We start from the raw sequence: 25,403 nt of genomic DNA, 5'->3' as shown, positions 1-25,403 counted from the left end.
CTCACCATAAGAAATTGTGGAAACTGGAACCAAAAAATACGGGAAGCAGGTCCCTGGAAAGCCTTCCAGGCGATCAGCTAGGGAAACGGAAAGAACTACTGCCGACACATCCCGACGCGCGGTTACGTCATCCTTCTACCAAGCGTCCTTTTTTGGGGCTGCCCTTACCGTTGCCTGCACAAATGTCCCTTAGGTCGCCAATGAATAGGCCCCTAAATCTTTGGCTTGCTTTTTATGGTCAGTCTTTCTGCAGGTAATATGTAAAGCCAAGTGAAATAAGGTCATTTAGTGATCTCTCTGGTACACCAACCATTCTCCTCTCCCAGGCGCGAGACGTAGTCGCTCTCTCGCCTGCGCAGCCCCACCGGCACAAGGGGGCCTGCAAACGGTCAGGAAGCTACGCGGACGGTTTTGTTGCTCGTTCGGCAAGATGGCGCGGCGTGAGGAGTCATGTGTGACCCTGGGTCAGCCACATCTTTGTCGCCAGGATCTCTCCACACTGGTAAGGTTTTCTTTTAGGCGGATTGGAATGAGCTTAGGAGTGGGTATGACCTGACCTTTGGGAAAAGTTCAATCATGGCAGTACCGGGCTGCCGACAGCCTGAGTTATGCCAGAAACCTGGACCCGGGCATTCTTTGAAGCGTTCATCCAGGTGTGCGAGTTGAGCCTGGCGATGTGAAATCATGGAGCTTCGAAACGCGAAGATTTGGGCAGGAAAGTCAAGATATTAAGTACCATTAAGGTCTTTTCCTCTGAAGATCCGGGAAAAGACTGTTAATACCTTCAGTTCTGGAAGGAGTTTTTACACTGTCGTTAGTGTTAATTTTCTTGAAATTTGAGGCCCTGGTCTTCCAAATCTTCCAGAGTTAGTGTAAATATAGTCTCTTTTTGTAAATGTAAAGGGCTTTTAGGACTTGGCTTTTGTTGTTGAGTCGCTCAATCGTGTCTCACTCTGTGCGATCCCATGGACTGCAGCACTCCAGGCATCCCTGTTCTGACTGGGAATCAAGACTGCCTTTGCAAGAAAGGTACTTTTGGTAAACAGTGGAGCGCTGAATAGGTAATGGCAAACTGTAGATACAAAACGAGATATAAATAACGGTTTGTCTTTTGTGAGGTAGTTTAAACTAAAATGTTTAATTGCAGGATGTTACCAGGTTGACACCACTCTCTCATGAAGTTATCAGCAGACAAGCCACAATTAATATAGGTAAGAATACATTGTTGTGTACAGTGCTGTCCTTGTTGAGGGTTGATTGCTCTCTGATGACATTTAAACTCTTGTTCAATTAACTGACCTGTAGGAAGACTCAGATATATAATGTATAGATTTTAGCCATTATGAGCAAAGTACCTGCTCGATTTCTTGGGAAACAGTACTCTTCACTTGAATCCAGGGAAAGACATAGGTGTATGAAGAGAGAGTACGGTGTATGCATGTATAGCAGAATGTTAAAGAACAGGTGAAAATTCCTTTTGTAGAGAGTATTTTCAGAACAGATTTCTTAACAGGATTTGAAAATTCTTATTTAGTATCTAATCTTTTAGAATAGTGTTTTACTTCTTTTCTTAATTGACACATAATTTGGGAGAAGTTGAGTGTAGATGTTTTCACGTCTGTTAGTGGTAAAACCTAATAAGACTTACACCTTAGAGTGGTGAAAAATTGTAAGACATTATACTGCTCTTGCTGCTACTAATTTAGTTGCTAAGTGTGTGGACTCTTGTGACCCCATGGACTTGTTGCTTGCTAATCTCTGCTTTGGGATTCTGTAGGCAAGGATGCTGAAGGGGTTTCCATTCCCTTCTCCAGGCAGTCTTCCTACATCAGGGATTGGACCCCCCCATCTCTTGGATTGCAGGCATATTCTTTATGCCACTTGGGATGCTCAGTCTTAACATTTACTTGTTTACTGTAATCAAATTGGAGTTGTTTCCTAGTTTTTATGGATTCGTGCATGTTTAGGCTTCACTGTGGCTCAGCTGGGAAAGAATCCATCTGCAATGCGGAAGACGTGGGTTTGATCTCTGGGTTGGGAAGATCTACAGAACGGAAAGGTTACCCACTACAGTATTCTGGCCTGGAGAATTGCATAGACTATAGCCTATGGGGTTGCAAAGAGCTGGATGCCACTGAGCAACTTTCACTTGACTTTGTGCACGTTTACCTCAATTAGAATACTGGAAACTTTATTAATACACAAAATTTTGTGTTTTTAGATGAATGTTTATGTCAAGTGAACTCCTTTTGCAGATTGATAACAAGTTGAATAATCACAAATTATGATTTTTAAATAAAATTTTCAGGTACATGGAGAGTTACATTTGGTCATGTTTCAGAAAAAATTTTGTGTTGAAAAGAATATATGGAGGGCGTAAATGAAATCTCTGTTGATTGTAGTTTGAAACATTTATAGTGAATTATGCCTTTTTTTCTAACTTTACTGAAATATTTGGTATAATGGTATGCATATAAATGAAGTGTTTTTTGGCCTTTGTAGGTACAATTGGTCACGTTGCTCATGGAAAATCTACTGTGGTAAAAGCTATTTCTGGAGTTCACACTGTCAGATTCAAAAATGAGCTAGAAAGAAATATTACAATCAAGCTTGGGTATGCTAATGCCAAGGTACATAGTATGCTGTGGAAGGAGAAACAATTTTACTTGGATTTCAAATATGCAAATGAGAATTTAAATTTATTTTCATTAAAATTTTTAGATTTACAAACTTGATGATGAAAGTTGTCCTCGGCCAGAATGTTACAGATCTTGTGGGAGTAGTACACCTGATGAGTTTCCTACAGACATTCCAGGGACCAAAGGGAACTTCAGACTAGTCAGGTGATTACTTTATGTTAAATACACATTTTTTCCTTTGTGCTTATTGAATTATTTAATTGTGAAGTTAATGATTCAAATCTAAGCCTGGTGCAGATACCTTTTGCCAAAACATTTTCAATAAAATTTAGAGCTTACACTTGTTGCTGATAACTTTTTAAGAATTCTGTTTAAATATAAGGTAAAATGTGTATTTTGGGGTTCTCTAAAGAAATACAAGTATGGAATCGTTATATTCTGTGGGGTCCTTCTGTCTAGTCTTCCAATATTGTTACATATTTGTCTTAGTTTTGCCTGTAGGTATCCATTTTTGGAATGTTGCATATCTTGATTCCTCAGAACACTGACATGTCATCTAACATATGTAGGTATTCAGTTCAGTTCAATTGCTCAGTCATGTCCTACTCTTTGCGACCCCATGAATCGCAGCACGCCAGGCCTCCCTGTCCATCACCAGCTCCCGGAGTTCACTCAAACTCACGTCCATCAAGTTGGTGATGCCATCCAGCCATCTCATCCTGTGTTGTCCCCTTCTCCTCCTGCCCCCAATCCCTCCCAGCATCAGGGTCTTTTCCAATGAGTCAACTCTTCGCATGAGGTGGCCAAAGTACTGGAGTTTCAGCTTAAGCATCGTTCCTTCCAAAGAACACCCAGGACTGATCTCCTTTAGAACGGACTAGTTGGATCTCCTTGCAGTCCAAGGGACTCTCAAGAGTCTTCTCCAACACTACAGTTCAAAAGCATCAGTTCTTCGGTGCTCAGCTTTCTTCACAGTCCAACTCCACATCCATACATGACCACTGGAAAAACCATAGCCTTGACTAGATGGACCTTTACTGGCAAAGTAATGTCTCTGCTTTTGAGTATGCCATCTAGGTTGGTTATAACTTTCCTTCCAAGGAGTAAGTGTCTTTTAATTTCATGGCTTCAGGCACCATCTGCAGTGATTTTGGAGCCCCCTAAAATAAAGTCTGACACTGTTTCCCCATCTATTTCCCATGAAGTGATGGGACCAGTTGCCATGATCTTCATTTTCTGAATGTTGAGCTTTAAGCCAACTTTTTTACTCTCCACTTTGACTTTCATCAAGTATGTAGGTATTAGGAGTACCCAAAGAAATTTTACATCATAAGGATATTAATATTCAATTTTTGAGAATGGTAATAATTCTAAAAGCATAGTAATTTTTGTTCTTAAGTGCTGAGTTCTTTGCATTAGGCTGGCAGGTTCACTCAGTCTTCCAAGACAGTGGAGATCCTTCGGTAAATTCCTTTTTTGAGTGAAAATTTCCATTCTTAAAATGCAGTTGTGGTTTGTTTAATGTATATCATTGCTTGTTTAAATAGTTTATTTCACATTGTGTGGTTACAGTTATGCTCTGAAAATATCAAATCTCTTAAGCTTCTATAATAAAAGTTTTAAAAGCTAAAATTATTTTAAAAATCTACATTTTTAATACATGGTTTAAAGTTTTTTATTGTAAGCATTTTATACCTAAAATTATTAATAATTGCAAATGTAATATTTGATTTCCCAACTGCTCTGCTCCATGTTTTCATTTTTAACTTTGAAATAATTGTAGAATAACTGAAAGTTGGCAAGATAACATAGAAGACCTGTACAGTTTTAATTGGTTTTGCCCCAATAGTCATAAAGTGTTAGTCACTCAGTTGTGTCCAACTCTTTGAGACCCCAGGGACTCTAGCTGTCCCAGCCCCCTGTCCGTGGGATTCTCCAGGCAAGAGTAATGGAGTGGGTCGTCATTTACTTCTCCATTAGTCATACTACTACTTCAAACTTCAGTGTAATACCAAAACAAAGCACTCTCTGTTGGTATACATATATATGTCTACTTTATGATATATCTGTTCCTGTAATGTCACTATTTTCTGGATAACAGAAATGTTATTTTACCACAAAGATTAGTCCATTATCCCCTACTGTTCTTAATCCCTGGCAAATACTAAATACTAGTCTATTATCTTGGAGAAGGCAATGGCACCCCACTCCAGTACTCTTGCCTGGAAAATCCCATGGATGGAGGAGCCTGGTAGGCTGCAGACCATGGGGTCGAGAAGAGTCGGACACGACTGAGCGACTTCATTTTCACTTTTCCCTTTCATGCATTGGAGAAGGAAATGGCAACCCACTCTGGTGTTCTTGCCTGGAGAATCCCAGGGACGGGGGAGCCTGGTGGGCTGCCATCTATGGGGTCGCACAGTGTTGGACACGACTGAAGTGACTTAGCAGCAGTAGCATCAGTCTATTATCTAACTGAGTTTTTAAATTTCAGAAATATTGTGTATGTTGAACACAGTAGCTGCTGCAGCTGCCGCCGCCAAGTTGCTTCAGTCATGTCTGACTCTGTACGACCCCGTAGACAGCAGCCCACCAGACTTCTCTGTCCCTGGTATTCTCCAGGCAAGAACACCAGAATGGGTTGCCATTTCCTTCTCCAGTGCATGCTTGCATGCTAAGTCGCTTCAGTCGTGTTGGACTGTATTCGACCCTGTGGACAGCAGCCCACTAGAACACAGTATATTGCCTTTGAAATTGACTTTTCCACTCATTACATACAGTATTTTTGAGATCCGTCAAGGCTTTTGAGCTTACTAGTAATTCATTCTTTTTTTTTGGTAGACTTTTTTTTAGAGAAGCTTTATATCTAAAGCTTCAAATGAGTACTGAGTAGAAGGTACAGATTTCTCTTATAGCCTGCAAACAGAGCCCCCCTCATTTTCAGATGAATGTGTTTTGACACAGCATTATCCAGTATCCATGATTTACATTAGTGTTCACTCTTGTTTTACATTTTACAAATTTGCAGAAATTTTTAATGATGTGTTTGTCCTTTTACTCTGTGTTCATCCTTATACTGTGTTACAGAGTGGTTTTGTTGCTGTAAAATCCTCTGTATCCTGCATATTCGTCTTTCACTCCTCTGTAACCCGTGGCAACTACTGATATTTGTTTCTCTGTGATGTGAAATTCACTCAGTCCAGTCTGACTCTTCACAACCCCATGGACTATACAGTCTGTGGAATTCTTCAGGCCAGAATACTGGAGTGGGTAGCCTTTCCCTTCTCCAGATTTGTTTATCTGGTTTTGCCTTTTCTAGAATAGTAAATAGTTGCTATTCTACCCTTTTTCTATTGAGCTCTTTTACTTAATGATATACAAGAAGCCTCTTGATGAAAGTGAAAGAGGAGAGTGAAAAAGTTGGCTTAAAGCTCAACATTCAGAAAACTAAGATCATGGCATCTAGTCCCATCAATTCATGGGAAATAGATGGGGAAACAGTGGAAATAGTATCAGACTTTATTTTTTGGGCTTCAAAATCACTGCAGATGGTGATTGCAGCCATGAAATTAAAAGACGCTCACTCCTTGGAAGGAAAGTTATGACCAACCTAGATAGCATGTTCAAAAGCAGAGACATTACTTTGCCAACAAAGGTCCCTCTGGTCAAGGCTATGGTTTTTCCAGTGGTCATGTATGGATGTGAGAGTTGGACTGTGAAGAAGGCTGAGCGCCGAAGAATTGATGCTTTGAGCTGTGGTGTTGGAGAAGACTCTTGAGAGTCCCTTGGACTGCAAGGAAATCCAACCAGTCCATTCTGAAGGAGATCAGCCCTGGGATTTCTTTGGAAGGAATGATGGTAAAGCTGAAACTCCAGTACTTTGGCCATCTCATGTGAAGAGTTGACTCATTGGAAAAGACCCTGATGCTGGGAGGGATTGGCGACAGAAAGAAAAGGGGACGACGGAGGATGAGATGACTGGATGGCATCACCGACTTGATGGACGTGGGTTTGAGTGAACTCTGGGAATTGGTAATGGACAGGGAGGCCTGGTGTGCTGCAATTCATGTGATCTCAAAGAGTTGGACATGACTGAGCCACTGAACTCAACTGAATGTTTTGTATCACTTTGTAATTGGTAACTTGCTTAATGGCATTAAATAATTTGTTTTCTGGGTGTATCTCAGCATATGTATATATCTATTTACTTACAAAAGGATATATTGATTGCTTTTTAAAATTTGGCAGTTATGAATAAAGCTGTTATAAATATGCAAATTTTTTTGTGTATATAGACGTAAATTTTCAATTGATTTGAGTAAATAAATAAGTGTATTTGCTGGACCAAATGGCAAAAGGATGTTTGCTTTTGTGAGAGAACACCAGTCTTTTTAAAAATGGCTCTACCATTTTGCATTCCCACTAGTAATGAATGAGAGCTCATGTTTTTTCACATCCTTGTAGTATCTGCTGATGTTGGTGTTTAGAATTTTAGCCATTCTAGTAAAGTTTTTTTTTGTTTTAATTAGCATTTTCCTGTTAGGTCATGTGGGATCAAATAATCATGTGATTATTTTCCATCAGTAAATCTTTGGTGGGGTGTCTTGGACCTGTTTTTTTAACCCAGTTCTATATTTTGATTTTTAAGAGTTATCTGTACACTTTAGGTGGTAGTTCATTTTCAGATACGTCTTTTGAAAATATCTTCTGCTACTTAGCTTGTCTTTTTATTCTCTTGACAGTATCTTTACAGAGCAAAAATTCTTAAGTTACAAAAATATTTTTTCATTTTTTTTTTGCTGGGGTTGGGGGTGGTCCTTGCCTTGCACCTTGTAGGATTTTAGTTCCCCAATCAAGGATTGAACCTGTGCACTCTGCTGAGTCTTGCTGATCACTGGACCACCAGGAAATTCCCAGCAATTTCTAATTTTGAGGAAGGCCAGTGTATCTCTGGTTTTGGTGTTGTGCCTGAAAAGTGATTGCGTTCAAGGCCATCCATGTTTTCTCCAGTGTTTTCTTCTAGGAGTTTTACAGTTTTATGATTGTTTTTTGAGCTAATTTTTATACCAAGTATAAGATCTCTGCCTGGATGTATTATTTTTTTTAACATGTGGATGTCAGTTCTTAAAGCACAGTTTGTTAAAAAGACTGTCTTTGCCCTTACATCTCTTTGAGAGATCAGTTAACTCAGTACAAGTTTATTTCTTGGGTTTTTGTTCTGTTCTGTTAGTATTTGTCTGTTTTTCACATACTACAATGTTTTGGTTACTATACCTTTATACTAAGTCTTGAAGTGGGCTTGTGTCCTCTGATATTGTTATTGTCATTGAGTACTTTTGGCTTTTCTGAGACTCACCTCTGCATATAAACTTTATTTATTTTTTTATTTTTTAAAATTTATTTTTTAAATTTTGGTTTGTGTTGGGTCTTTGTTGCTGCATGGGCTTTTCTCTATTTGTGGTGAGCAGGGGCCGCTGTTTGTTTTGGTGCTTAGGCTTATTGTGGTGACTTTTGTGGAGCACAGATTTCAGTTGTTGTGGTTTATGTAGTTGTGGTTCCCAGACTCTGGAGCATAGTAGTTGTAGTGCCCATGCTTAGTTGCTCTGTGGCATGTACTATCTTCCTGGGCCAGGGATCAAACTTGATCCTGAATTTGCAGGATAATTCTTTACTACTGAGTCACCAGGGAAATTGTGCACATAAGCTTTAGAATCAGTTTGTTGATATGCATAAAATGACTTGCTGGGATTTCCATTCAGATTGCATCGTATCTTTAGATCAGTTTGAAAAGAACTAACAACTTGATGGTATTGTTGTCCTACTCATTGCATGGGATCTCTGTTTAATTTTTTGGTTTCATTCATCAGAATTTTGCAGTCTTCCTCATACAGATCTTACACATATTTTTTAGATTTACACCTAAGCATTTTTATTTTTAGGGTTGAAAATATAAATGGTTTGTGTTTTTAATTTCACATTCTACTTGTTCATTGCAGCCATTTAGGAAAGTGATTGAGTTGTATAAGTTAACTTTGAATCTACAGTCTTATATTAATCACTCATTACTTTTTGTTTTTTTTTGTTGTTGCCTTTAACAGTTTTTCTGCATAGGCAGTCATGTTATCTACAAAGACAATTTTATATCTGCATTTCTAATCTGTATACCTTTATTTCAGTTTCATATTTTTAGTATATAAGCTGGGACTCCATTATTATGTTCAAAAGCATGGAGAAAAAGAGACATTTTTGCTTTTTCCTTGTCTTAGTAAAGAGCATTGCATTTCTTAACCATCAAATATGACATTAACGGTAGATACCTTTTATTACTTTGAGATTGCCATCTGTTCCTAGTTTGGTAAGGGTTTACAAATGGGTTTATGCCTTTTGTGCATTTCTTGATAGTATTATGTGGTTTTCCTTTAATCTGTTGATATGGTGGAAGGCATTAATGGATTATCAGGTATTGAATCAGCCTAGAATACCTTAGTTAAATCCCACATGGTGATATTGTTGGATTAGGTTTGTTAATATTTTGTTGAAGATTTTTGTATGTATGTTCATGAGGAATTTTACTGTAGTTTTCCTTCCTTGCAGTGCTTTTGTTTGGTTTAGGCATAAAGTAATGTGTACCTTATAAAATGAGGAAGTATTTCATTTGCTGCTGTCTCCTTAAAGATCCAGCAGGGAATCAGTATAATATCTTTCTTAAATGTTTGGTAGAATTCACCAGTGAACATATTTAGGCCTGGTGCTTCCTCTGGTTATTTGTTGATTGAATTTCTGTAATTAATATAAACCTAATCAGATTGTTCAAATTGCTGTACGGGCTTAATGCTAACCATATCAAAATACCAGCAAAGTTTTTTTGGTTGGAAAATATATACTATTTTAAGAAAAGATAATATCAGGCATACAGATCAGAAAGAAATGTTGCTTCGTAAGTATGGTTGCAGGATACAACAATAGCTCACTGTATTTCAGTGTACTAGCAATGAACACTTACATACCCACCCAAATTTAAACTACCGAAGTCTCCAAAAGATGAAATACTTTAGATACAAAACACCATTGCTTTAGAAGATAGAAGAAATACTTCATCATTCTATGAGGAAAACTTTACCTTTTATCAGAACCACAAAGACATTACACAAAAGGAAAAGTAAGGGGAAATAATTCTTATGAGCATATAAGCTAAAATATGTGAAAATTACACACCTCTGAAAGAAGTCAAGGAAAATCTAAATATAATCTGTGCATGGATTGAAAGCTCAACCGATATACACAGGTTTAATGCAGCTTTTATCAAAATCCCAGCAAAGTTAGGAAACAGAGAATTAGACCCCCTCCAAAATGTCCCAGCTGAGTTTTGGCAAACGTATGGAAGGAGTTCTATAAGAGAGAATAGAATATTCAGAAGAGAATACGGTATTCAACAAACAGATAATGTCTGTTTAAAGGCAAAAAAAATAAGCCTAGTTTTAAATGAAATACTTTGCATTCAAAATGTATATTTTCTTTGAACATTTGTGTGAGCTCATCTATTTTGAGTACATACTTGACATACAGCCACGTTTGAGTATTAAATGGATCACAAAAAACTGTAAGAAACCTTTAAGAGAAAATGTAGGCAAAAAAAGTTTAGAGCTTGGGATTGTCTCTGATCTTTCAAGATATTACGGCATATTGCATTCCATGGGAAAAAAAAAATTGGTAAGTTGCAGTACCTCAGAATTAAAAGTAATTGCTCTGCAAAAGATCTGTTGCAAGGGTCAGAAGACTTTTACTGACCCAGAGATATTTGCAGACAACATGTCCAGAAGTGACTAGAACAAATAAATCTCAACTCAGCAGTTGAAAACAGTTGATCAAAGTGGAATGTGTTAGTTGCTCAGTCATGTCCCACTCTATGACCCCATGGTCTGTCCATGGAATTCTCCAGGCAAGATAATGAAGTGGATTGTCATTCCCTTCTTCAGGGGATCTTTCCAACCCAGGGATCAAACCCAGGTCTTCTGCATCGTAGTCAGGTTCTTTACCGTTAGAGCTACCGGAAGACAGTAGTCTAAAGGTACGGAGATCATATTTGCAGACAAATAAGCACATTTCCTATAATTCATGGTTTGACTTTAAATCCAGAATATTCCTAGTTTTTATTGTTGTTAGTTTACTATTCCCATTTATGCATTCTATAAAATCAGTGTCTTTTTCACCTTGGGACATATCTCAAGCTGATTAGAGCCTAATCTTTGGTTAAGTTATATCTGCATATAGCTAATTTTATCTGTTTTGTAATAGGTCTTCAGTCATTTAAATTTCTAAGATGATAGTGTCATTTCAAACTTTTGGAAGCATCATGATATATAGCCACTCTGTAGCAGGATTAATTTCTTTCAAAATAATTTAGCTTTTAGAAGTCTATGGATGTTTAAGTACTATTTGATATTAAAGCTGGTTATTATTTCTTGATTATTAGACATGTTTCCTTTGTTGACTGTCCTGGCCATGATATTTTGATGGCTACTATGCTGAATGGTGCAGCAGTGATGGATGCAGCTCTTCTGTTAATCGGTAAGTAACATTTGAATTGATTTCACAACAAGTATGGAGTCCATTCAGCATGGCATATTTAAAGGGGAGTCTGAGTCTCTCATGCCCATAATTGAGAATAGGTAGATTATCCAAATTAGTATAGATGACTGCTTGCTAGCTATCATGAAATAGTAAGGTAAGTTGTACTGGGGCTGTTATCTTGTGAGAATTCTAAGAGAAGTGTGGGGGAAAATTTTTTTTAAGACAATGCATTTTTCTTACTGTCCTTTTAGACTTTTAAAATAATAGTATGTTGGGGGCAGGGAGAAGATATTTTATAAATGGCTGTGAGCTATTCAGTGCAGTATTGATGTAATGGGCTTTTTAAACATGCACAGTCATGTGAAATACTGAAGTCAAGGGCTGTGTGAATGTTTTCAAAACTGGAGTTGTGCTTTCTTTTGTGAGATCTTAAGGTGAATTTTAAGGGTCAAATGTAAAGTTCAAGGGAATTGTGTCCACAGAAGACCACTTTTGTTTCTGATACCCAGAGTACAAATTCAGGGAGTACTCTAAATCATCCTTAAGTTTGATAACTTACTAGAGTTTTAAAAAAACTCAGTGAAAGGTGAGTTTTTGAATTAAAATTACAGTTTCTTATAGGGAAAGGTACAAAATTCAGTTCCGTGAAAGGAAGGGTACAAAGGGGCAGAGGCCAGCATTTAGCTTCTGCCCGAAAAAGGTTTAGTCCTTGCATTTGGGCTTCTTAACCATAAGCCATGTCATTTCTGACAGAATTGTCCTTATTCAGGGCAGGAGTTGACTACACCTAATGTTAAGAGTATGATTGCTACACTAGATACCCTTAAAGAGGGTGGCCATGCCAAAAAGAGCAACCATGTGATTTATGGTGGGAGACTGTGGAAATGAGAACTCCACTTCCGTATGACTGTGCTTTTCAACAAGCCTGCAGAATAAGTATGGGGCAAGGCAACTGAATATCACAATTAAAGGGAAATGATCATTGGGATACTAGACAAAATATACTTTTTAATAATATATTGTCAGACCTTCATTTCTCCTCATGTGATCCTGTATAACCTTCCCATCTGTCCTTGTGACTGGATAGCTGTGTTGAGAGGAAACAGACAGCCTCCAGGTTGGAAATCACTGTCTTTGTAAGCTGAGAAGTGTTGTTCCATTCCTTTTGTAGTATTCTCTTCATTAGATCTGTCCCACATTTAAAGGGAAGGATTTCACAAGGGTGTGAATGCCAGATATGGGCATCATTGAATATCTTTGTGGTTGTCTACATTTATGGTTGGTTGATTACAGTTCATAGACTGCACTATGCAACTTTTCTACTCTTAACTGTTCTGGAGCTACACTAGGCCAGAATATGCTGCAGACTACATGGAACTGCTGCTGCTACTGCTAAGTCGCTTCAGTTGTGTCCGACTCTGTGCGACCCCATAGACAGCAGCCTGCCAGGCTCCCGCATCCCTGGGATTCTCCAGGCAAGAACACTGGAGTGGGCTGCTATTTCCTTCTCCAATGCATGAAAGTGAAAAGTGAAAGTGAAGTCGCTCAGTAGTGTCCGACTCTTAGCGACCCCATGGACTGCAGCCTACCAGGCTCCTCTGTCCATGGGATTTTCCAGGCAAGAGCACTGGAGTGGGGTGCCATCGCCTTCTCCAATGGAACTAGAGGAACTTGAGGGGTATATATAACACCTAACTATAGCCTGAAGGAAATCAAATTAGTTGATTCCAAGTATTGTGTGTAGGGTCAGGAATAGGAGTTAAAAGATGAGGGGATCCAGGGCACTCAGATGTTGGGTTTAAACTTGAGAACTAACTCTGATCACACACATCTTTTTTGTGTTTTAATTCTTCATAATCTCCTTAGCTGGTAATGAATCCTGTCCTCAGCCTCAGACTTCTGAACACCTGGCTGCCATAGAAATTATGAAACTGAAGCATATTTTGATTTTGCAAAATAAAATTGATTTGGTAAAAGAAAGTCAGGCTAAAGAACAGTATGAACAGATCCTTGCGTTTGTACAAGGTAAGGTGCTGTAATAGTTAATAAGTGTATGAATCAAGTTTTAAGGTAAACATTTAATCATCAAAAATGAATCTATAGTTTCGAATCCCTGTTTCTCTGTATTACTAAATGCCTTTTAGCCAGTTTATAGAAGCAGTGAAATTTGAGTTGGTTGTTAGAGTTTGACTTTCATGTTAGATAGGAAAAAGGTAATAGTCTGTGGATATTACCAGTTGGGTTTCTTCCAGATGGCAGCACGTTACTCTTGTTTTATTTAAAAACGACTGTTGTTCAACTTCATCATCATGATAGTGAAAATATGTAAGAGGTGATATTTGTGTGTCATCCTTGCATTGAAGTCATGCTAGTATTGTCTATATAATTCTAATGTTATTATATGTGTTTTCAGAGTGAGGGCCAATGCATTGTTTTTTAAATTCTTTCCCAGTAATAGTAAAATGATACATATATATATGTTAGTCTGTTTTCTGATTATTTACACTCTCTTCTTAAGAAGCTCTTTGTAGTACTGCAAGTGACAATCATTTCTTTAATCTGTAATGTTCTTTTCTCTAAAACATATGGTTTCTATTTGGGGCAAGACATAATACATATTATTTTTTACATTTGACTTTTTTACCTATTAGATGGTCTACCTTTATTAGCCAGATTATGTGATAAAAGTTACACCTGTAAATTCTCTATTTGGTCCATTCTGTTGACTACTTGTTTGGCATTGGAAAAACAAAATATTGTGCTTTTCTAACAGGGTGGTAGCTTTCCATATTTTGCTGACCTCTGTTTATGACGTCTGGGTATCTGTTTTTAGTTATCTTTAGTAATTTGTGGAGCAAATTTTGAAAAACAGATGAATTTTGATCTTTCTGAATTTTGTCATATAGGTACAGTAGCAGAAGGAGCTCCTATTATTCCAATTTCTGCTCAACTAAAATATAATATTGAAGTTGTCTGTGAGTATATTGTTAAGAAAATTCCAGTACCTCTAAGAGACTTTACTTCAGAACCCCGACTTATTGGTAAGGACTTAAGCTGTTATCCTTTAACTGTTGACTGATTTTTTCTGCATTGTTGATTTTCTTTTAAGGGCACAGAGGTAATGATATATTAGAATGTTTGTGTGCTTTTTTGAATTTTAACATAGGGAATGAGTTTATGTATAACACAGGCAACATATATGTATGTATACATATATATATAAGTCATATATATGTACTTATATATATACATATATACATATGTAAGTCAACGGAGTGAATTTTAAAGTTTTATGAATTAGATCGATTCTAAGATGCTAGATTGAAGAGCAGAATCATGAATGAAATAGAAACATTAATTTTTATTAGGTAATCAGGATTAGAGTAATATAGTGTTAGAGTAATAATAGTGTTCTTTTATATAATGTTTTAAACAGGAACAGGAAAATAGCACCTCTGTACAAATTGTTTTAGCATACTGTTAATGAAGATTTTCATGTTCTTTTTGCCTTAATTTTGTAGTACCTGTACTGATGATTACATTAAGGGTGTTTTTTTGGTAAACAAATTTGCAGAAAACCTGAACCTTTCTGTATACACCTCTGGGCATCCTGTATGTTTTATGGAGAGTGTTCCTTTGAGTGATTATGAAGCACACTGTTTGATAAGTGCCACTTTTAAAAAGTTAATATAGTCCTAGAATTATTTGGTAGTTTTAAAAATAAGTTTTTGTCACATAAATTCTAATATAAAGGTATATGAGAGAAGAATTCAGTCCCATAGCTCTGATAACATGTGTATTTCCAAATGTCTTTTTGTTCATATCATTATATAAACCTAGGTGCATATATAGTCATTTAATGAATGTAGGATTGTACTCTGGAAATGAATTTCATAGCTACTTCTTTTTTTAATTGTATGTGAGGATCCCTGTAATAGTTTGTTACAGTTGCCATAATAAAACATTACATAATGGATTTACTTCTCACATATACATGGGCCAGAAATGTGACATTAAGGTCCTTCCAGATTTTCTTCCTCCAGAGGCCTGTCCTCTTTGACTTGGAGATGGCCAGGTGGTGCCTTTTGTCACACAATTTTTCCTCTGTATGTGTGCATCCTTGCTATCTCTTTGTCCAGATCTCCTGTTTTTGTAAGGACATGAGTCAGAATGGGTTAGGGCCCACTGATTTTACCTGAATTCTTTGAAGGCCTTGTCTTCAAATACAATCAGATTCTGAGGTACTGGTTCGAAAGCTTAGGCCTTTAGCATGAATTGCAGGGAAGGAGACCACACTTTATTTAGCCTAGAATAATCAACCCTTCACTTAATTTTATCTGTATAAAGTATTTATTTGTCTTTTCTTTTGTAATAGTTGTTTAATTCCATAGTATAAATAGAGCTTCAACATGTCACTTAACTGATTGACTTATTTTCACTTTTCCAATAGTTAAGACCATGATAAGATTTGGGATAAAAAAAATAATAATAATGATGATGATGTTGTTTTCCACAAACTCAACTCTAAGGTGTAGATCTTAGCTACTTCTGAACACACACACACTCACAAACTTAACATGAATAAGCATCTGATTTAACTAACAGGGTGAACTTTATGGTTTATTTCCTTTTTTCCTTTTCCCCTTCCCAGTTATTAGGTCCTTTGATGTCAACAAACCTGGCTGTGAAGTTAATGATCTTAAAGGTGGTGTGGCTGGTGGTAGTATTTTAAAAGGAGTGTTAAAGGTGAACTTGATTTTGAACTTTTCTTAACTAGAACACATTTTAAAGATGGTAAAAACAAAATTTCAAAACTAACTTTAAAACACATTGTTTTAATATGTCTTTAAATCATGCATGTGTTATAAGCTAGGTAACAGAATAGTGGTTGTGTTTAGAGATGTACTATAGTTAGGACTCTTAACATGTAAAGGTAATTATCTTGTCCCACATATGTTTATAACTCAATGTTTCAGGTGAGCCAGGAAATAGAAGTCAGACCTGGTATTGTTTCCAAAGATAGTGAAGGAAAACTCATGTGTAAACCAATCTTTTCCAAAATTGTATCACTTTTTGCGGAACACAATGATCTTCAGTATGCTGCTCCAGGTGGTCTTATTGGTAAGGATATCACTTAATATCTGTAGGCTTCTGATAGCAACTGTTCAGGTCACTTTTTTGTGAAATACACTGAGTCCATATCTCTAATTAGGTATTTTAAGTGAATATGAAGGAGTGGGATACACAGGTATACACATAATTTAATTGTTCACTGTAGTATAAAACAATTTAATGTTTGTTTAAAAAAAACTTGTAGGGAATTTTTGGTGCTCCAGTGATTAGGACTCAGCCTGCTCCAGTGATTAGGACTCAGCCTGGAGAATCCCAGGGATGGGGGAGCCTGGTAGGCTGTTGTCTGTGGGGTTGCACAGAGTCAGACACGTCTGAAGTGACTTAGCAGCAGCAGCAGCAGGCCTTGATTAATCCCTCATTAAGAAACTAAAATCCCATAAGCCGTGCTCTCTTTGTGGTGGCAGGGGTTTTATATGTAAAGAATACATTTTAATTGCTATTAGGAAACCACTCTAGAACACAGGGTGTTCAGCTTGGTGCTCTGTGATGACCAAAAAGGGTGGAGTGGTGGTGGGAGGGAGACTCAAGAGGGAGAGCTTTATGTATACATAAAGCTGATTCACATTGTACAACAGAAATCAACATAGCACTAAAGCAGTTACACTGTAAAAACACAAAACACTAATTTATTGAATGTGCTATGCTTAGTTGCTCAGTTGTGTCCAAATGTTTGTGACTCCATGGACTTTAGCCCCCCAGGCTCCTTCATCCTTGGGGATTCTCCAGGCAGGAATACTGGAGTGGGTTGTAATGCCCTCCTCAAGGGAATCTTCCCAACCCAGGAGTTGAATCCAGATCTCCTGCATTGCAGGAGGATTATTTATCAGCTGAGCTACCAGGGAAGCCCAATTTATTCAGTTTATTGAATATGATAAGTTAAATAACAAAGTTTAATGATTTAATATTAAATGTAATACACCCTTACTTAAACTGGTCAGATTCACACTGTTCACGTCATCCAGCCTAATTACTTCATGGCAAATAGGTGGGGAAGCAATGGAAACAGTGGCTGACTATTCTTCTGGGCTCCAAAATCACTGTGGATGGTGATTACAGCCATGAAGTTAAAAGATGCTTGCTCCTTGGAAGGAAAGTTTTGACCAACCTACAGAGCATATTCAAAAGCAGAGACATTACTTTGCAACAAAGGTCAATCTAGTCAAGTCTATGGTTTTTCCAGTAGTCATGTATGGATGTGAGAGTTGGACTGTGAAGAAAGCTGAGCGCTGAAGAATTGATGCTTTTGAACTGTGGTGTTGGAAAGGACTGTTTAGAGTCCCTTGGACTGCAAGGAGATCCAACCAGTCCATCCTAAAGGAGATCAGTCCTGGGTGTTCATTGGAAGGACTAATGTTGAAGCTGAAACTCCAGTACTTTGGCCGCCTGATGCGAAGAGCTGACTCATTAGAAAAGACCCTGGGGCTGGGAAGGATTGAAGGAAGAAAAGGGGACAACAGCGGATGAGATTTTCTTGTTAATTTGTTGTATTGGTGTACAAACAGAATAGTATAATGAGAACCCTTTATACCTGCCAACCAGCATTAACAATGATGTATTATATTTCTGCAAAGTAATATCCCTCATGGCTCAGTGATAAAGAATCTGCCTGACAATGCAGGAGAGATGGGTTCGATCCCTGGGTGAGGAGGATACCTTTGTAAAGGAAATGACAACCCACTCCAGTATTCTTACCTGGGAAATCCCATGAACAGAGGATACTAGTGGCTGTGTACAGTCCATGGAGTCAGAATCAGACACAAGTGAGTGACTAAACAACAATAATCATGATAAACTCGGTAATTCTCAGGCTTGATTAAGACAATATCTTACTACATGAAATTTATTTACCTTTATAGTTTAAGTCAAACTTTAAAAAATTCTTTAATTTCTGTCAACCCTTTTTTTTTCATTGTTCTTATATTTATGGATAAAGCAGGGATTTCAATTAGAAATGTATGGCATTTTGATTATGTAGTTGTTAGATGTTATGAGTTAATTGGGTTGAAGTTGTACTGGTATGACTAATTTCACCTTTGCGAGTGTTTTAAGAAATAGCAAATTGGAATATGTATTTTTTATATCTTAGGAGTTGGAACAAAAATTGACCCCACTTTGTGCCGGGCTGACAGAATGGTGGGGCAGGTGCTTGGTGCAGTTGGAGCTTTACCAGAGATTTTCACAGAATTGGAAATTTCCTATTTTCTACTTAGACGACTTCTTGGTGTACGCACAGAAGGAGACAAGAAAGCAGCAAAGGTAAGTGCTTTTTGTAATTCAGAAGCACAAAGCATGATGTTTCAACCAGTTTTGTTCATTTGTTACAGTGACAGTATAATTACAAAAAAAGTATTGGGAAGTGAATAATTTGGAAGTTTCTGTGTACCAACCAGCCATAAACCAAGCCAGAATTTTGTTTTGTTATTTAATGGAAAAAAGTATTTGTGCCTATATTTCTAGTGTGCGTGCTCAGCCATGTCTGACTCTTTGTGACCCAGTGGACTGCATCCTGCAAGGCTCCTCTGTCCATGAAATTTTCCAGGCAGAAAACATGTGACTTTTTATAAAAGAAGAGTCAGACTTTGTTGGCAGAGATACAGAGAAATAAGTACTTAAACTTTCTTTTTTTTTTTTTTAAACCCATTCCGGGGGCCCGGGGCCTCCGGGCCCTCCCGCAGCACCGGCGTCATCCGCCATTTGGTGTTTTCACGAAGAAGAAGAGAGAGACCTCGCCCGACGGTGTCTTTATAAGGCGCCAAGGGTCGCGAGATCTCGGTTGCCCCTAAACTTTCTGAGAGTATAAATTTGTAACATATGTAAGTGTTCCCACCAGTTTCATTTCAGAGTTGTCATTTTAAACAACAACAGGAAAATGACATTTTAAAAGGAATGATGTGTAATACATATTTTGACATTAAAAGATCTGGAGAGACAATAAACTCAGAGAAACAAGCGGCAGAAGTGTGATATAGAGTACTCTGTTAGCTTTTAAACACTGGGTTTTTTATAGTAGTTAAGTCTTTGTATCCTGTTATCACTATTAGATTCTATTTTCTAGCTTTTCTTTAGGTTTTAGTATTTGTTGTTTGAGTGCTTAAAATAATAGCTAGTGGGAAGCTGCTGTATAGCACAAGGAGCTGTTCCTATACCTTGCTTTGAAGTATGCAACCTTAGATTGAGAATATTCTTCCTGTACAGTATTTAAAATTCTGTATGTGATCATAAAGTCCTTCTTAGAGTTCGTTTTAGTATTTATATTTCTTACAGTCTGATTAAATGAAACATGAAGGCCTTAACGACAACAGTGTAGGGGTTTCCCTGATGGCTCAGTGGTAAAGAATCTGCCTGCCAGTGCAAGAGACAACAGGTTCGATCCCTGATCTGGGAAGATACCATATGCTGTGGAAGCAGGTAATCCTCTGCACCTCAACGGCTCTGCCCACATACTGCAGCTGCTGAAGACTGCCCACCTAGACTCTGCTCCACAGGAAGAGAAGCTACAACAATAAGCCCACACACCACAACTAGAGAATAATCCCTACTGACCCAAACTAGAGAAAGCCTGCGCAGCGACAAAGACCCAGCACTGCCACAAATAAAATTATATATTAAAAAAGCTGGTGTGAATTTTGACATTATACTGTAGAGGCATCAGTAGGCAGTATGTTGTTCAGTTGGTAAGCCATGTCCAACTCTTTGTGACCCCAAGGACTGCAGCAAACCAGGGTTCCCTGTCCTTCACACTCCTGGAGTTTGCTTTAACTCAGGTTGATTCAGTTGGTCATGCCATGGAACCTTCTACTCTGTAGCCCCCTTCTCCTGCCTTAAATCTTCCCTAGTGTCTGGTCTTTTCCAGTGAATTGGCTCTTTTTATCAAGTATCCAAAGTATTGGAGTTTCAGCTTTAGCATCTGTTCTTCCAGTGAATATTTAGGTTGGTTTCCTTTAGGATCGACTGGTTTGATCTTGCAGTTTAAGGAACTCTCAAGGGTTTTCTGCAACACCATAGTTTGAAAGCATCAATTTTTCTTTTATTTATTAAAAATTTTATTATTATTTTTTTTTTACTTTACAATATTGTATTGGTTTTGCCATACATCAACATGCATCTGCCACGGGTGTACATGTGTTCCCTGTCCTGAACCCTCCTCCCTCCTCCCTCCCCATACCATCCCTCTGGGTCATCCCAGTGCACCAGCCCCAGACTTCCTGTATCCTGCATCGAACCTGGACTGGTGATTCATTTCTTTTATATTATACATGTTTTAATGCCATGCTCCCAAATCATCCCCCACCTCCCTCTCCCACAGAGTCCAAAAGACTGTTCTATACATCTGTGTCTCTTTTGCTGTCTTGTACACAGGGTTGTTGTTACCATCTTTCTAAATTCCATATATGTGCGTTAGTATACTATATTGGTGTTTTTCTTTCTGGCTTACTTCACTGTGTATAATAGGCTCCAGTTTCATCCACCTCATTAGAACTGATTCACATGTATTCTTTTTAATGGCTGAGTAACACTCCATTGTGTATATGTACCACAGCTTTCTTATCCATTCATCTGCTGATGGACATCTAGGTTGCTTCCATGTCCTTTCTATTATAAACAATAAAAAAAGCTGTGATGAACATTGGGGTACACGTGTCTCTTTGAATTCTGGTTTCCTCAGTGTGTATGCCCAGCAGTGGCATTGCTGGGTCGTATGGCAATTCTATTTCCAGGTTTTTAAGGAATCTCCACACTGTTCTCCATAGTGGCTGTACTAGTTTGCATTCCCACCAACAGTGTAAGAGGGTTCTCTTTTCTCCACATCCTCTCCAGCATGTATTGCTTGTAGACTTTTGGATCGCAGCCATTCTGACTGGTGTGAAATGGTACCTCATTGTGATTTTGGTTTGCATTTCTCGGATAATGAGTGATTATCCGAAAGTTGAGCATCTTTTCATGTGTTTGTTAGCCATATTTATGTCTTCTTTGGAGAAATGTCTATTTAGTTCTTTGGCCCATTTTTTGATTGGGTTGTTTATTTTTCTGGAATTGAGCTGCAAGAGTTGCTTGTATATTTTTGAGATTAGTTGTTTGTCAGTTGCTTCATTTGCTATTATTTTCTCCCGTTCAGAAGGCTGTCTTTTCACCTTGCTTGTAGCTTCTTTTGTTGTGCAGAAGCTTTTAATTTTGATTAAGTCCCATTTGTTTATTTTTGCTTTTATTTCTAATATTCTGGGAGGTGGGTCATAGAGGATCCTGCTGTGATCTATGTCGGAGAGTGTTTTGCCTATGTTCTCCTCTAAGAGTTTTATAGTTTCTGGTCTTACGTTTAGATCTTTAATCCATTTTGAGTTTATTTTTGTGTATGCTGTTAGAAAGTGTTCTAGTTTCATTCTTTTACAAGTGGTTGACCAGTTTTCCCAGCACCACTTGTTAAAGAGATTGTCATTTCTCCATTGTATATTCTTGCCTCCTTTGTCAAAGATAAGGTGTCCATAGGTGCGTGGGTTTACCTCTGGGCTTTCTATTTTGTTCCATTGATCTATATTTCTGTCTTTGTGCCAGTACCATACTGTCTTGATGACTATGTCTTTGTAGTAGAGCCTGAAGTCAGGCAGGTTGATGCCTCCAGTTCCATTCTTCTTTCTCAAGATTGGAAAGCATCAATTTTTCAACACTCAGTCTTCTTTATGGTTCAACTCTCACATCCATACACGGCTTCTAGAAAAACTGTAGCTTTGACTATACAGGCATTTATTAACGAACTGATGTCTCTGCTTTTTAATAATGTAGTCTAGGCTTTTTGTAGCTTTTCTTCCAGGAGTGACTATCTTTTAATTCTGTGGCTTCAGTTACCATCTACAGTGATTTTGGAACCCAAGAAATGAAAATCTGTCATTGTTTCCATTTTTTCACTTTATATTTGGTGTGAAGTAGGCAATGGCACCCCACTCCAGTACTGTTGCTTGGAAAATCCCATGGACGGAGAAGCTTCGTAGGCTCCAGTCCATGTGGTCGCTGAGGGTCAGACATGACTGAGCGACTTCACTTTCACTTTTCACTTTGATGCATTGGAGAAGGAAATGGCAACCCACTCCAGTGTTCTTGCCTGGAGAATCCCAGGGACGGGGGAGCCTGGTGGGCTGCCGTCTGTGGGGTCGCACAGAGTTGGACACGACTGAAGTGACTTAGCAGCAGTACCAGTAGCAGCAGAGACATTACTTTGCCAACAAAGGTCCATCTAGTCAAGGCTATGGTTTTTCCAGTGGTCATGTATGGATGTAAGAGTTGGACTGTGAAGAAAGCTGAGCGCCAAAGAATTGATGCTTTTGAATTGGTGTTGGAGAAGACTCTTGAAAGTCCCTTGGGTTGCAAGGAGATCCAGCCAGTCCATTCTAAAGGAGATCGGTCCTGGATGTACTTTCGAAGGAATGAAGCTAAAGCTGAAACTCCAGTACTTTGGCCACATCATGCAAAGAGTTGACTCATTGGAAAAGTCTCTTTGATGCTGGGAGGAATTGGGGGCAGGAGAAGGGGACCACAGAGGATGAGATGGCTGGATGGCATCACTGACTCGATGGACATGAGTTTGAGTGAACTCCGGGAGTTGGTGATGGACAAGGAGGCCTGGGGAGCTGCAATTCATCGGGTCGCAAAAAGTTGGACACGACTGAACGAATGAACTGAACTGAACTCAATGGGACTGGATGTCAGGATCTTAGTGTTTTGAACGTTGTGTTTCAAGCTAGCTTTTTCACTCTTCTGTTTCATCCTCATCAAGAGACTCTCTAGTTTGCTTCACATTCTGTCATTTGAGTGGTTATCATCTGTATATCTGAGGTTGTTCTTATTTCTCCCAGCAGTCTTGATTCCAGGTTGTGATTCATCCAGCCCTGCATTTTGTAAATAAGCAAGGTGTCAGTATACAGCTGAGACGTACTCCTTTCCCCAGTTTGGAATCAGTTGTTGTTCCACGATTAGTTCTGTTGCTTCTTGACCTGCATACAGGTCTTGGAGGAGGCAGGTATTGCCCTCTTAAAAGTTTTCCATTTTGCTGTGATCCACATAGGTAAGTCAGTAAGCAGATGATTGTCTGAAATTCCTTTGCCTTTTCTATGACCCAGTGGGTGTTGGCAGTTTGATCTCTGGTTCTCCTCCCTTTTCTAAATCCAGATTGTACATTTGGAAGTTCTCAGTTCAAGTACTGCTGAAACCTAGCTTGAAGGATTTTATGCGTTACCTTGCTAGTTTGTGAAATGAGCTCAGTTGTACTATAATGGGAATATACTTTGGAAATGCCTGACTCTGGGATGAGAATAAACACTATGTTTTCCAGTCTTAGGCTACTGCTGAATTTTCCAAATTTGCTGGTGTATTGAGTGGAGTACTAACAACATCATCATTTAGGATTTGCATTAGCTCAGTTGGAATTTTATCACCTCCACGAACTTTGTTCATAGTAATTTTTCCTAAGGCCCACTATCTGCACAGTCAAGGATATCTGGCTCTAGGTGAGTGACCATACTGTTGAAGTTATCTGGGTCATTAACTTTTATTGTATACTTTGTCCCTGTGTTCTTTTGTGTGTGTGTGTGTGTGTGATGGTTTTTGCCCTACATCAGTGTCAATCAGTCAGAGGTATATATATTCTTGCCATCCTGAACTGCTCTCCCTCCTCCCTCCCCAGCGTGTCCTTCAGGGTTGTCCCAGAGCATCAGCTTTGTGTGCACTGCTTCATGCCTCGAATTTGCACTGGTCAGCTGTTTTACATATAATAATACACACGCTTCAGTGCTATTCTCAAATCCCATTCTCGCCTTTTGCCATCAAGTCCCAAAGTGTGGTTTACACCTGTGTTCCTTTGGCACCCTGCATATAACATGGTCAGTACTATCTCTGTAAATTCCATGTATTTGTGTTAATATACAGTATATGACTTTTTCTTTCTGACTTAACTTCACTCTGAATAATAGCCTCCAGGTTCATCCATCTCATTAAAACGGACTTAAATGTGTACCTTTATATAACTGGGTAATATTCCTTTGTGTATATGTACAACCTCCTTATCCATTCATCTGCTTACGGACAGCTTGGTTGATTCCATGTCCTAGCTATTGTAAACAGTGCTGCAGTGAATGTTGGGGTACATGTGTCTCTTTCAGTTCTGCTTTTCTTGGAATGTAACCAGGAGTGGAATTGCTGGATCATATGGCAGTTCTGTTCCCAGATTTTCAAGAATCTCCACACTGCTATCCAAAGTGGCTATACCAGTTTGCGTTTGCATCAACAGCATAAGAGGGTTCCCTTTTCTCCACACCCTCTCTAGCATTTACTATTTGTAGACTTTTTGATGACGGCTATTCTGACTAGTGTGACATAATACCTCATTGTAGTTTTGATTTGCAATTCTCTAATAATAAGTGAAGTTGACTATCTTTTAAAGAGTTTTATTAGTCATCTGTGTATCTTCTTTGGAGAAGTGTCTATATAGGTCTTTTGCCCATTTTTTAATTGGGTTGTTCATATTTCTGGTATTGAGCTGCATAAGCTGCTGGTATATTTTGAATAATAATTCTTTCTCAGCTTGTTATTTTCTCCCATTCAGAAGGCTGTCTTTACACCTTGCTTATAGTTTCTTTCATTGTGCAAAACCTTTAATTAGGTGCCATTTGTGTATTTTTGTTTTTCTGTCCATTACTCTGGGAGTTGGGTCATAGAAAGCATGTGGTGATTTATGTTGAAGAGTGTTCTGTCTTGATTTTTCCCCTCGAAGTTTTAAAGTGTCTGATCTGTATGGCAAAACCAATACCATATTGTAAAGTAAAAAAAAATAAATAAAGTTTCTTATCTTGTATTTAGGTATTTAATCCACTTTGAGTTTATTTTTGTGTATGGTGTTAGAAAATGTTCTAATTTCATTCTTTTACATGTAGTTGACAGTTTGCCCAGCACCACTTGTTGAAGAGACTGTCTTTTCTGCAATGTATATTTTTGCCTCATTTGTCAAAGATACAGTGTCCATAGGTACATAGACTTATTTCTGGATATTCTGTTTTATTCTGTTGATCTATAATT

General features: G+C 38.3%; 1 protein-coding gene across 1 annotated transcript in view; it reads left to right on the top strand.

The window, feature by feature from the left end:
* Positions 1-416: 416 nt before the first annotated feature.
* LOC132344468 (eukaryotic translation initiation factor 2 subunit 3, Y-linked) overlaps positions 417-25,403 on the top strand; it is a 48,591-nt gene continuing 23,604 nt past the window's right edge. Inside the window, exons 1-10 of the mRNA XM_059884063.1 lie at positions 417-502; positions 1,148-1,211; positions 2,503-2,630; positions 2,722-2,843; positions 11,113-11,207; positions 13,077-13,235; positions 14,117-14,251; positions 15,862-15,956; positions 16,187-16,331; positions 18,430-18,599. Coding sequence (XP_059740046.1) covers positions 431-502; positions 1,148-1,211; positions 2,503-2,630; positions 2,722-2,843; positions 11,113-11,207; positions 13,077-13,235; positions 14,117-14,251; positions 15,862-15,956; positions 16,187-16,331; positions 18,430-18,599 — 1,185 coding nt within the window. The 5' untranslated portion in view covers positions 417-430. The remainder of the gene's footprint in view (positions 503-1,147; positions 1,212-2,502; positions 2,631-2,721; positions 2,844-11,112; positions 11,208-13,076; positions 13,236-14,116; positions 14,252-15,861; positions 15,957-16,186; positions 16,332-18,429; positions 18,600-25,403) is intronic.

The sequence above is a fragment of the Bos taurus genome, chromosome Y (genome assembly GCF_002263795.3).
Source record: "Bos taurus isolate L1 Dominette 01449 registration number 42190680 breed Hereford chromosome Y, ARS-UCD2.0, whole genome shotgun sequence".
Classification (NCBI taxonomy): Eukaryota; Metazoa; Chordata; class Mammalia; order Artiodactyla; family Bovidae; genus Bos; species Bos taurus.
This window is presented reverse-complemented; position numbering and strand designations above follow the sequence as displayed.